General features: G+C 57.0%; 2 protein-coding genes across 2 annotated transcripts; one reads left to right on the top strand and one right to left on the bottom strand.

Moving 5' to 3' along the window:
* Positions 1-47: 47 nt before the first annotated feature.
* AMH (anti-Mullerian hormone) lies at positions 48-3580 on the top strand. The gene is made up of 5 exons (XM_020905950.2): positions 48-1125; positions 1773-1915; positions 2161-2269; positions 2375-2555; positions 2640-3580. The coding sequence occupies exons 1-5, from the start codon at positions 672-674 to the stop codon at positions 3496-3498; spliced, it is 1746 nt and encodes a 581-aa protein (XP_020761609.1). The 5' UTR covers positions 48-671; the 3' UTR covers positions 3499-3580.
* A 191-nt stretch (positions 3581-3771) lies between these two features.
* On the bottom strand, positions 3772-7473 carry JSRP1 (junctional sarcoplasmic reticulum protein 1). Its single transcript, XM_020905966.2, has 7 exons — positions 7406-7473; positions 6379-6530; positions 5939-5976; positions 5642-5771; positions 5107-5280; positions 4366-4457; positions 3772-4270 (listed from the first exon to the last, which is right to left on the bottom strand). Exons 2-7 carry the CDS (start codon positions 6494-6496, stop codon positions 3851-3853), a joined length of 972 nt encoding a protein of 323 aa, XP_020761625.1. The 5' UTR covers positions 6497-6530; positions 7406-7473; the 3' UTR covers positions 3772-3850.
* Positions 7474-12374: the final 4901 nt, after the last annotated feature.

Raw genomic sequence — 12374 nt, forward strand, 5'->3', positions numbered from 1 at the left:
GGGCAGTCAGCATCTGCTTGCTGTGGGTGAACACATGTGGCTGCTTTCCACCACCATAGGGGGTGTCAGGGTCCCATCTGAACCCCAGGGGTGGCCTCTGGTGTCTCTGTGCCCGGGAGACCCTTGGACAAGGACAGACCCTGCGGGCCAGCGGAGTGTGGTGTGGTTCTCTGGGAAGACAGCAGAGTGAAGAAGGCTGCTCACTCCCCTTGGGGGTCTCTGTGGTCCTCAGAGGCAGGGTGAGCAGGCACGTGGGGTCACGGGGCCAGATCTGCCTACCCAGTGTGAAGTGTCATCCCCCTTGGGGCTGGCACCCAAATCCTCCTGGGGCAGGGGCTCCACACCTCACCCTCCCACACCCCTAGGTTGTTGATAGTCTGGCTGTCTGGGCCATGCACTCCTGCTCACATTCCTGCTCTGGGGAGGGGGAAGATTTGTCAAGGACAGTCTGACAAATGGATCACAAGCTATACACACCGTATCACTGCCCAGGAGATAGGCAGGCAGGTTGGAACAGAGGGGGCTTTGAGAAGGCCACAGGCCTCCCAGGCTCGCGGCAGGCACCGGCCTTCAAGGTCACATCCCAGGAGGAGATAGGGACCGCCCTGCAGCACAAACAGCCCTGCTCCTCCTTATAAAGTACGGCAGCCCAGCCCCTGGAAGCTCCCAGGATGCCCAGTCCATCTCTCTCTCTGGCCCTGGTGCTGTCAGCCATGGGGGCTCTGCTGAGGCCGGGCACCCCCAGGGAAGAGGTCTCCAGCACCTCGGCCTCGCCCAGGGAGCAGGCCACAGGCAGCGGGGCACTCATCTTTCAGCAAGATTGGGACTGGCCGCTCCCCAGTCTCTGGCTGCCAGGCAGCCCTCAGGACCCCCTGTGCCTGGTGACCCTGAATGGGGGGGGCAATGGGAGCAGGGCCCCACTGCGGGTGGTGGGGGCCCTGAGCGGCTACGAGCAGGCCTTCCTGGAGGCTGTGCGGCGCACCCACTGGGGCCTGAGTGACTTGACCACCTTTGCTGTGTGCCCCACTGGCGACGGGCAGCCTGCGCTGCCCCACCTGCAGCAGCTGCAGGCGTGGCTGGGGGAGCCAGGGGGGCGGTGGCTGGTGGTCCTGCACCTGGAGGAAGGTATGTGTCATGTCGGGACTGGGGTGGGACGCCAGGCTCTCGTGCCCTCCTCCCAAGACCAGGGGATTGCAGAGCCCCCAGCCCAGACCCATCCCCAGTCTCAGGAAGTGGAGGCTAACAGCCAGAGAGGTGGGTCCCTGTATCTTTGCCTGTCTGGGGCCAGAAGTTCTCCAGCTCCCAGCCACCCCTCTGCCCATGCAGTGCCTGGCGGAGGGGGGTGTGGGGCTAACACCTTGTTCACCTACCTGGGAGCTACACGGTTGGGGGTGGAGGAAGGAGGCAGTTCAGTGCAGCCTGATTGTCCAGCAGAGGAGTGCCTCTCCCTCCATACTGGGTAGCAAGAGGTTCCTGTTCCAAGGGCCACTGTCCTCAGACCCACTGCCAGGAATCCCCCAGGAGCTCTCTAGGCCTAGAGCCCCCAAGGGCTCAGGAGACACAGGTGGCAGCTGCACCGCCCACCCTATCCATCACTTTTAGGCCACTCCTGTCCTAGGGAAGCCAGGAGCCAGCATCAAACCTCTCCCACCAGGTTCCCCCAGGCTTCGGTTGGGGTGGGGTCTCCCTCCTATGGAGGGGACAGGTTTGGGGGAGGGGCTCAGGCTTCCATGGCTCAGGTGTCTGTCTCCCTTCCCTTGTCCTGGCTGCAGTGACGTGGGAGCCGACACCCTTGCTGAGGTTCCAGGAGCCTCCACCTGGAGGAGCCAGCCCCCCAGAGCTGGCGCTGCTGGTGTTGTACCCAGGGCCTGGCCTGGAGGTCACTGTCACCGGCGCTGGGCTACCTGGTGCCCAGGTACCAGGGAGTGGAATGTGGCTCTCTCTGGCCCCCAGGACATCCCCCCACAGCCCCCACCCCCCTGCCACAGAGCAAGGGAGGGATTATGGTTTTGGGTTTGTGTTGTTTTTAACTTGGCCTCACAGAAAGGCCACAAGTGTTCAGGCTAGACCTTGAAGGGATGTTAAGGGCAGCAGGCAGAGCAGGGTTGGCATACATACCCCCGCCCCTCAACCTGGCTGAAGCCCCGTGTCTGCCCGCAGAGCCTCTGCCTGACTGCGGACTCAGACTTCCTGGCTTTGGTTGTGGACCGGCCGGAGGGGGCCTGGCGCCGGCCTGGGCTAGCCCTGACCCTGCGGCGCCGTGGAAATGGTAGGCCTTGCCTGGACAGGGACCCGATCGGGTGGCTGCCCTCGACCCGCTGACCCCACCCCACCCCCAGCCGCTGAACTGCACGGCGCACGCGCCTCCCCTCAGGTGCGCCCCTGAGCACTGCCCAGCTGCAGGCGCTGATGTTTGGTGCGGACTCCCGCTGCTTCACACGAAAGACCCCGGCCCTGTTGCTCTTGCTCCCAGCGCGGCCGTCGGCGCCGGCGCGGCCGTCGGCGCCGATGCCCGCGCAGGGTCGGCTGGACTTGGTGCCCTTCCCGCAGCCCAGGTGCGCGCAGGCCCAGACCTGGGGATGCGGGAAGTGTGGGCGCCGCAGCCTTGCGCCCTCACGACCCCCGACTCTGCTGTCCAGGCCTTCCCCGGAACCAGAGGAGGCACAGCCCAGCGCTGATCCCTTCCTGGAGACGCTCACGCGCCTGGTGCGCGCGCTGCGGGGACCCCCGGCCCGAGCCTTGCCACCACGACTGGCCTTGGACCCGGGCGCACTGGCTGGTTTCCCGCAGGGCCAGGTCAACCTGTCGGACCCCGCGGCCCTGGAGCGCCTACTGGATGGTGAGGAGCCGCTGCTGCTGCTGCTGCCGCCAACGGCAGCCAACACCGGGGTCCCCGCAACGCCACAAGGTCCCAAGTCCCCTCTGTGGGCCGCGGGACTAGCTCGCCGGGTGGCTGCCGAGCTTCAGGCGGCGGCCGCAGAGCTGCGCGACCTCCCGGGGCTGCCTCCCGCCGCCCCCCCGCTGCTGGCGCGCCTGCTGGCACTGTGCCCGGGAAAACCAGATGGCCCCGGCGGCCCGCTGCGCGCGCTGCTGCTGCTCAAGGCGCTGCAGGGCCTGCGCGCTGAGTGGCGCGGGCGGGAGCGGAGCGGCTCTGCACGAGCGCAGCGCAGCGCCGGGGCCGCGGCTGCAGACGGGCCGTGCGCTCTGCGCGAGCTGAGCGTAGACCTGCGGGCCGAGCGCTCGGTGCTCATCCCGGAGACATATCAGGCCAACAACTGCCAGGGCGCCTGCGGCTGGCCTCAGTCGGACCGCAACCCGCGCTACGGCAACCACGTGGTGCTGCTGCTGAAGATGCAGGCTCGCGGCGCCGCCCTGGCGCGCCCGCCCTGCTGTGTGCCCACAGCCTACACCGGCAAGCTCCTCATCAGCCTGTCCGAGGAGCGCATCAGCGCGCACCACGTCCCGAACATGGTGGCCACCGAGTGCGGCTGCCGGTGACCTCGCGCCGTTCTCCTTGTGCCGCCCCGGCCCGTATTTATTCGGACCCCGTCATCGCCCCAATAAAGACGGGAAGGCACGCGGTTGGGGTGCCTGTGCATGTTTGGGGACAGACGAAGGCCTCCTTCCCACAGTTCTCCCCGTCTTCACCCGCTGCCCCCTTGCCCCTCCGTCCTCCCTCCACCCCCCACCCAAAGCTTCTTATCCGCCTCACGCAGGCCCCGGGCAGGTTCTGGGGTCCTGGTGCGAAGGAATAGACGATGAGGGGGCCACAGCACTTGCTTTATTTAGCTGGAACCGCGGGGCCCTAGAGCAGATATTCAGAAACTCACGCGCACGACCCCAGTCTCGCTCAGTCCCGGCCTTTGCCGGCACGGCGCTTCTGGCGGCCCGGAGGCCGGTCCTCCTTGTTGGGGCGCCGCGGGGAGACCCAGGCCTGCCTCTTCCTATCCTCAGGGGCTCCAGAGTCTCGCCTCCAAGGTCGATGGCCCCCTTCACGGGCCTCCCAGCGTCGCGGTAGGGCTCTGCGGGGCTCCCTGGCACCACGTGGCTTCTCCTCTTTTCGTGGCCTCTCCTTCCAGGGCCTCTCCTTCTTCACCCTCTCCTTGGGCCCTCGGCCTGCGAGGGGCGCATGCTCCTCATCAGCGGCTTCTCCAGACTCCCATTCGTCCTTCTCTGCAGCCTCTCCGCTCCTAGGAATCTGGACCCTTTCCTCTACCTTCGAGGGGGGCTCGGGCTGCCTCACTAGGGGGGCCCAGGCCTCAGGCTTTGGCTGTTATGCAGACAAGTGCAGGGTGGTGGGATCAGCCACAATTCCATGGCTCAAGCCCCTCCCCCCAGTGAGGAGCCCACTGAGGAAGAGCTTACCAGGGGTGATGCTGGCCCCTTGGGTGACGAGCTTGATGAGACCCACAACTCAGGGACAGGTGCAGGGGCTTCTGCATCCCCAGCCACAGTCTCTGGGAGGGGACAAGAGGGGATGCGAGTCAGCCTGGGGCAAGAGTCGGGAGTGAGAACCACAGCACACCATCCATCCCCTAGAGCCCCCTCTCCTGGGGACAGGCAAGGGGACCCAGCCGTCTCCACCCGGGTTCACTGAGGCTGGGCTGGCTCCCTTCCAGCCCCAGGAAGGGGTTCCAAGTCTCCACTGCTGCTTCTCTTCAAACCTCCCTCATTCAGAGTGTGCCAGGATGCTCCCATTTCTCTGAGGGCCATGGGAGCACCGAGACACACAGAAGCCACACTCTGAAACGGGGGTGCACATGGCCCTTCCTGGGCATGCGAGGCCCAGGGTGTGGGGTGGTGAGGGCCGGTTCACTGGGGAGGCAGGTGCATCAAGGTCCCTACTGGGGTGGGGGAGGAGGCAGTTCCCCGTAAGGTTTGTTGGAAAGGGGGGTTGGAGGGGTCTCAGAGCCGGTCCTGGATAGAGGGACTCCGACGGGACCATGGGGGTGCAGAAGGTCCGCTACCCAGCAAGAAGTGCAGGGGGCCGCCAGGAACCCCTCACAAGATCCAGGGGGCGCGCGAACCGCCTAGGGTGCGGGCGCACAGACCCGCCCCGTGGCGTGTCCGTGCTTCCGGGAAGGAGTGGCCAAGTGTGAGGCTCACCGCGGCACAGCTGGAAGGCGGAGCCTAGCAGCGCCACTAGCGAGGCCAGCACCAGGCACTTGTTGAGCGTCAAGTCTCCCCAGGGCAGCTGCTCGCTCAGGGCCGGGGGCGGCGGCGGCGGCGGCTGCTGGGGCGGTGCGGTCTGCGCCTTCTTCCGTGCGGGGCTCCGGGGGGCTGCAGGAGCAAGTGCTGGCTGGGATCTAGGGCAGCGAGGGGCAGACCTGCGGCTAAAGTCAGCTCTGCTCTGCCCGGCTGTGCGGCCTTAGGCTGAGAAACTAAGCCCTGCCGGCTTGGCAGCTTCACTGGGATGCAGGGAATTTTCCAGAAGATAATTAGCTGAAGCTTAGTGGCAGCTAAGCTGGTGTTATCATGAATTAGAGGAGACTCACAGCCCTTTCAGTTACAGCCAGGAAACCACTCAGTCAGGAGCCCCATGTGGCTATCTTCCTGCTGCCCAGATCCAAGGACCCACCCTCCCCTCCCATGCTGGTCCATACCCATCCCCCCACCTCACCCCTGCCTCCTGCAAACCCACTTGCTCCTGCTTTCAGCCTCTCCTTCCCGGTTCCTGAGGTCACTTTGGACACAGGCTCCTTTTCTGTCTTCTTGGGCTTGGTGTCCACACTGCCTGTGGGGCTGCCCTCAGTCACTCGCTCCTGAGAATCCTGTGGGGACATGTGTCATCCTGGGTGTTCCCTCTAAGGGAGATCAAGCCTTCCCAGGGGCTGCAGAAACCCACCCTCTTAAGCCAGTACCTCCCCTACTCCAGGAGCACCTTGGGCTGAAACCCAGAAGGAAGACCACCCCCCCCCCCCCGCCCCCTGCTACTCACGTGGGACTGGCTGCTGGAGTCAGCCAACCTGGATGTAGCTGTTGGTGGAAAAAGAGGGGAGAGTCAAAGTCGTGGGGACCCCCAGATCCCACTTTCTATTGGGTCCTGCTGGGTGAGGGGCTGGGGACAGGAGAGCTTCCAGTTTACAGGTTAAAAAGTAGACAGACTCAGAGACAGCTTTGCACAAAAGCACACAGCAGGTCACTGGCAAGCCAGGATCCAAACCCTGACCTGTGTGGCCCAGCACCTGTGTTTTCTGGGATCTTTACAACCCCCCTCCCCACCACCCGGGACACTAATGGGCACAGAGGTTGGAAACAAGGAGCATGGTTTAAGCCAGTCCAGTGTGGAAGTCCAAGTCCTGGTTTCTGAAGGTGGGCCACCGGACTCAGAAGGAGGATGGGGGCATGGGCTTCCTCCCCCAGCACCTTCTCTGGTACCTTGCGCACTGTCCTCCTGGGGCCGGCCAGGACAAGGGTCAGCCAGTGCAGAGAGGTCCTCATCCATTTGGCAGCTGCCCAGGCCTCCGTCCAGCTCCTCCAAGGCCCTGGTTGCCATGGGGACCGCTGAGAGCCGCAGGCCCAGAGTCAGGCTAAGGGCAAGGCGGAAGAGGCAGCCTGAGCCCCTGCTATGGGCTTGCCTCTTGGAGAAGGGAGCTCTTTGTCTCTCCATACCACCACCCTGGCTGGATAGGCTAGCCTCTATGGGCTCCAATATCCCTCTGCACACAGCAGAGAACGCGGGAGCCCAGAGCAGGCTGGGTCCTACCCATGGTCACACAGACGTGAGCACAGAGCCCAAGCCGGAACCCTTGGCCCCAGGGTCAGCTCATGTTCTCTGAGACCAGGGACTATTTTTATCCAGTGCCCAAGGCCAGCAGGGCAGGCCAGCTAGGGGCCCAGCCCCTCCTAGGCCTTGCCCCCCTGGGGTCTCCCTCTGGGTCATCCTTACCCTTCATTCCTGGCACCTAGCCTCCTTCAGGACCCCGTGGGTGTTGGCACTCAAGCCCCAGCAGCTAGGACCAGCCTGACTCTGGCCATGCCAGGCAGGGGCAGGGGGTGCCAGGCCTCCCACCCCCAACCCTGGGGTCCCTGCCTCTCCCTGCCTCCTCTATGCTGCCTCTGATCCCATAGGGCAGATGAAGAAACAGGCTGAAGGTGGAGCTGTGGGCCAGAGGTTGTGCAGAACTGGAGCCAAACCCCATCTGTTGGCTCCCACGGCCCTGTTTTTTGGAATCCCCAGTGTCCCTGGCATCAGTGTCAGTGTGACCCATCCCTGTGCAGAAAGGGGACCCTTTCCTGAGCCCAGAGTAGTCGGTGGGGGAGGAGACCTATGGGTGGCGAGTGCCTCTAGGGATGCGTGGGGGCAGCCACAGGAGTCAGGGACACCCCTGTGGACCTCAGGGATGCCCTCCCAGGTCCTAGGGACCCCCCCACCTCTTCCCAGGCCTCCTTGTGCCCCTCTTACCCACAGTCGCCACGCTGGGCCTGGTAGACAGCATGGAGCGCGGAGAGGGTGGCCCCAGACAGACAGCAGCAGGTGGCTGGAGGCCGTATTGTGGGCCAATCAGCTCCTTGGCCTGCTGTGGGAGGGGGAGGAGGGCCGGCCTGAGGTCCCTGGGGGGAGCACACCCTTGCCTCGGAGCAGGGCCAGGCATTGGTGGAGGGGTTGCCCCCCCCCATCAACATAGAACCATTGCCAGGCCTGCCACAGTGACCCTGGGAGCATTGCTTTCTGTCTCTCAGCCTTGGAAAAGAGGGTCACGGGGGGGTGAGAGCACCCACAAAGCATGGTTACCTCGCCTTTATAAGCAGCAGCTAAAGGATCGCAGTCCTGTGGAGTCGGGGGCCACCAGGGAGGGCTTCCTGGAGGAGGATGGCACCATCAAAGGGAATCCAGGCTCTACCCACTGGCTCAGGCCAGGCTCAGCTCAGAGGCCTCAGTTTCCTCATCTGGAAAGTAGGGTCATTTCCTCCTGGTGGGCAATGAGGTGAGAATAAGTTTATCTGGGTTAAACAACCACTCGAATGTGAGCTGCTTTTTTTTTCCCCCTAATTGAAGTATAGTTGGCTTACAGTGTTGTATTAATTTCTGCTGCACAGTTGTACAGCAAATTAACTCAGTTATACATAGGTAAACTCTTTTTCACATTATTCTTCATTATGGTTTATCACAGGATATTAAATATAGTTCCTTGTGCTGTACAGTGGGAGCTTGCTGTTTATCCTATATATAATAGTTTGCATCTGCTTATCCCAAACTCTCAATCCTTCCCTCCCCTACTCCCCCTCCCCCTTGCAACCACAAGTCTTTTCTCTGTCTGTGAGTCTGTTTCATAGGTATGTTCATTTGTATCATATTTTAGATTCCACATATAAGTAATATCATATGGTATCTGTCTTTGTCTTTCTGACTTTGAGTGAGTGATAGTTGCTTAGTCATGCCTGACTCTTTGCAACCACATGGAGACTTATTTTGCTTAGTGTGATAATCTGTAGGTCCATCCATGTTACTGCAAATGACATTATTTCATTCTTTATTTTGACTAATATTCCATGGTATATGTACCATACTGTGTATGAATATACAATATGTATATGTATATATTGAATGTGGTATATACCATATCTTTATCCATTCCTCTGTTAATGAACACTTAGATTGTTTCCATGTCTTGGTTATTGTGAACAGAGCTGCTATGAACACCGGGGTGCATGCATCTTTTTGATTTAGGGTTTTGCCTGGATATATGCCCAGAAGTGGGATGGCTGGATCATATGGGCTTCTTAGGAGTTGGTGATGGACAGCGAAGCCTGGCTTGCTGCAGTCCATGGGGTCGCAAAGAGTCAGACACGACTGAGCGACTAAACTGAACTGAACTAATGGGCTTCCTAAGGAAACTGCCTGCAATGCAGGAAGACCTGGGTTCCATCTCTGGTTGGGAAGATCTCCTGGAGAAGAAAATGGCAACCCACTTCAGTATTCTTGCCCGGAGAATTCTATGTACAGAGGAGCCTGGCAGGCTACAGTCCATGGGGATGCAAAGAGTTGGTGGGGGCCAGGGGCTAGAGAGTCACACATGACTGAGTGACTAATGCACACACGGCAGCTCTACATCCCACCTGGTCACATTTCCACGTTTGTTTAGTCAATCACTGAACACATACCACTCAGTCCAGCCAATCAGTAAAGGAAACCAACTTTGTCATTTAAAAAAATGAATTTATTTATTTATTTTGGCTCTACTGTGTCTTCATTCCTCTGTTACTGTGTGGGCTTTTCTGTAGTTGTGGTGAGCAGAGGCTACCCTCCTGTTGCAGAGCACAAGCTCTAGGGCACACAGAACTCAGGAGTTGTGGCACATGGGCTCAGAGGTTGAAGTTCCTAGGCTCTAGAGCACTAGGCTCAATAGTTGTGGTGCATGGACTTAGTTGCTGTGCAGCATGTGGAATCTTCCCGGACCAGGGATCGAACCTATGTCCCCTGCATTGGCAGGCAGATTCCCATCCACTCTACCACCAGGGAAGCCCCCATCTTAACCATTTTTAAGTGACACTTGTATATTCACATTCTTGGGCAACCACCCCCACCATCCATCTCCAGAACTTTCTCATCTTCCCAAACTGAAATCCTGCCCTATTTAAGACTAACTCTCTAGCCCCTGGCCCCCACCAACTACTTCTTATTTCTATGGATCTGACTAGGGTTAAAACATACTATTTTGCACATTTTATAAGCCCCTTACAAGCATACATTTCTATTTGTACCTCCCATTCTCCATATACTGTTGTTTTACTTCCAATATGATGTAAATCAATCTCAGGATTTTCCCAGTGGTCCAGTATTTAGATTCCACACTTCCACTGCAGGGGAGACGAGTTTGATCCCTGGTCAGGGAACTAAGATCCCACATGCTATGTGGCCAAAAAAACCCCAAAACAGTTAGAGTAGACTTCATTCTACAATGAAGTACAAAACTTCTGAGGTCCCTACTGGATGCCCCACATATTCAATGAATTAATTGCACCTTTTAAAAAAGTAATTATTTTCATTTGGCTGCGCTGGGTCTTAGTTGCAGTATGTGGGACCTAGTTCCCTGGCCAGGGATCAAACTGGGCCCCCTGCATTGGGAGCACAGAGAGTTAGCCACCAGACCATCAGAGAAATCCCTCTCTTCACCTTTGCCGGCAGGTTCTCCGAGCAGTCCCACAGTAGACAAGCTCGCAGGGATTGCTTTTTTCCCAGCCTTGTTCTTTGCCCGGCCTCCTGAAGTTTCACTACCTGCACTTATAGCTGGATATTCAAAGACCTGAGGGCACCCCTGTGAAAATTTAAGAGCAGTTTCTTAAAATAGTTCCCTGTTCTTCAGCACACTATCCTCCAGATTCCAGCCGCCTTGACCTCTGTCACCTCCCATCTCTGTTTCCTCAGACTCTGAAAACTCTGTGTTCTGTTTGGGTTTCCCCTCCCTGACCTACAGCCAGGAAATCACCTACAGGCAGAATTCTGGGGCAACTCTAGGGCTCATCCTGTTTGTTTCCCTCCTCTCTCCACTGCCTATTGTATGCTATCTGAAAACCAGTGTTTTATACATTTTGTCCAGTTCCCTAGTTGTTTAAGGTAGAAGGGCAATTCCCATAGCAATAACTTACCAACTACATTTATTTTAAATAGCTGGTCAGGAATCCATTGTGTGGTTATGCCAGAACCTATTTATCCAGTTTTCAGTTCTTCCTTGTATACTTGTTTAACCTATGATGTTACTTTTAAGCTGGGGCTTTCCAGGTGGTGTAGTGGTAAAGAATCTGCCTGCCAAGGCAGGAGACATGAGTTCAATCCCTGGGTTGGGAAGATCCCCTGGAGTAGGAAATGGCAACCCATTCCAGTATTCCTGCTTGGAGAAATCCATGAGCAGAGGAGCTTGGTGGACTGCAGTCCATGGGATTGCAAAGGGTTGGACATGACTGAGCAACTGTGCATACACGTTAATCTTTCATCATAGATTAATTCTGGCACCTCATAGCATGCAGGATCCTCATTCTTTGAGCAGGGATCGAACATGGAGCCCCAACCATTGGACTGCCAGGGAAGTCCCTGCCATAAATTAATTTTGCATGCAACTGGACATCATATCACTAGAACCACGCTGTGTACACTCTTTTATGTTTGGCTTATTATGTTCAACATTGTGTCTGTGTACTTCACCTATTTTGTTCTCTGTTAGTACTTTGTTCTTTTCCTTGTTGCATAGTTATACCAGAGAGTTATGTATCCATTTTCTGTTGATAGATATTTGGATCCTTTTGAGTTTTTGGCTAACATAAATACAGTTACTGTGAACATTCTTGTTCCAGTCTTTGGTGGATGTATTTATGCTTTCCTGTTGGGAACAGTGGTGGAATTGTTGGGTTAAAGGTCATACATATATTAGCTTTAAAATATACAGCCAAAATTTTTTAAAGTTTAGGCCACACCCTGCGATGTGTGGGACCTTAGTTCTCAGACCAGGGATGGAACACGTGTTCCCTGCAGTGGAAGCATGGGGTCCTAACCACTGGACTGCCAGGGAAGCCCCTGTCAGTGAGGTTTAACTTTACTTTTCCTTTATGACTGAGATAGGGCATCCTGTTGGCCATGTGTATCTCTTCTTTTGTGAAGTGCATATTCACAACTTGTGCCATATTTTAACTGGGTTGTCTTTTTCTTCACAATTTGTAGGAATTTTTGTTTGGTTCTGCTTTGTTTTCTGTTTAACTAACTCTATTGTGGATATAAATCTTCTGTCCAATATATGTATTACAAATATCTTATCCCAGTTTGTGGCTTGCTTTTTTATTTTCTTCATGGTGGATTCTGGTGGGCAGGAACCAAGTGTATCTTATTCACTTGCCAGGCCTGGGACACAGTAGGCACTCAATAAATGTCAGTTGAACGAGTGAACTGGGCTTCCTTGGTGGTTCAGATGGTAAAGAATCTGCTTACAATGAGGGAAACCGCCAATCGATCCTCGGGTTGGGAAGATCCCCTAGAGGAGGGCATGGCAACCCACTCCAGTATTCTTGCCTAGGAAACCTCAAGGACAGATAAGCCTGGCGGGCTACAGCCCATCGGGTCACAAAGAGTCGTACACGACTGAGCAACTAAGCACAGCACAGAACGAGTGAATGGGTTGAAGTCCTATCCCTGGATCTCAGTTTCTCCACGTGGGCACGTTAATTCCTGTTGTTGTTCACTCACTCAATCTGGTCCAACTCTTTGTGTCCCTATGGACAGCAGTATGCCAAGCTTCCCTGTCCTTCATCATCTCCCAGAGTTTGCTCAGTCACGTCCATTGAGTTGATGATGCCATCCAACCGTTTCATGCTTCATTGCCCTTCTCCTCCCGCCTTCAGTCTTTCTGCCCATATCATATACTCCCCATATCACAGAATTTTGT

This window comes from Odocoileus virginianus, chromosome 3 (genome assembly GCF_023699985.2).
Source record: "Odocoileus virginianus isolate 20LAN1187 ecotype Illinois chromosome 3, Ovbor_1.2, whole genome shotgun sequence".
In the NCBI taxonomy this organism is placed as follows: domain Eukaryota; kingdom Metazoa; phylum Chordata; class Mammalia; order Artiodactyla; family Cervidae; genus Odocoileus; species Odocoileus virginianus.

Coding starts and splice junctions, on each gene's coding strand:
- AMH (XM_020905950.2), top strand. CDS start 672: ATGCCCAGTCCATCTCTCTCTCTGGCCCTGGTGCTGTCAGCCATGGGG. Junction 2,270..2,374: donor CCTGCGGCGCCGTGGAAATG/GTAGGCCTTGCC, acceptor GCCTCCCCTCAG/GTGCGCCCCTGAGCACTGCC. Junction 2,556..2,639: donor GTGCCCTTCCCGCAGCCCAG/GTGCGCGCAGGC, acceptor TCTGCTGTCCAG/GCCTTCCCCGGAACCAGAGG.
- JSRP1 (XM_020905966.2), bottom strand. CDS start 6,496: ATGGCAACCAGGGCCTTGGAGGAGCTGGACGGAGGCCTGGGCAGCTGC. Junction 5,772..5,938: donor ACTCCAGCAGCCAGTCCCAC/GTGAGTAGCAGG, acceptor ATGTCCCCACAG/GATTCTCAGGAGCGAGTGAC. Junction 4,458..5,106: donor CGCCTTCCAGCTGTGCCGCG/GTGAGCCTCACA, acceptor GTCCCCTCCCAG/AGACTGTGGCTGGGGATGCA.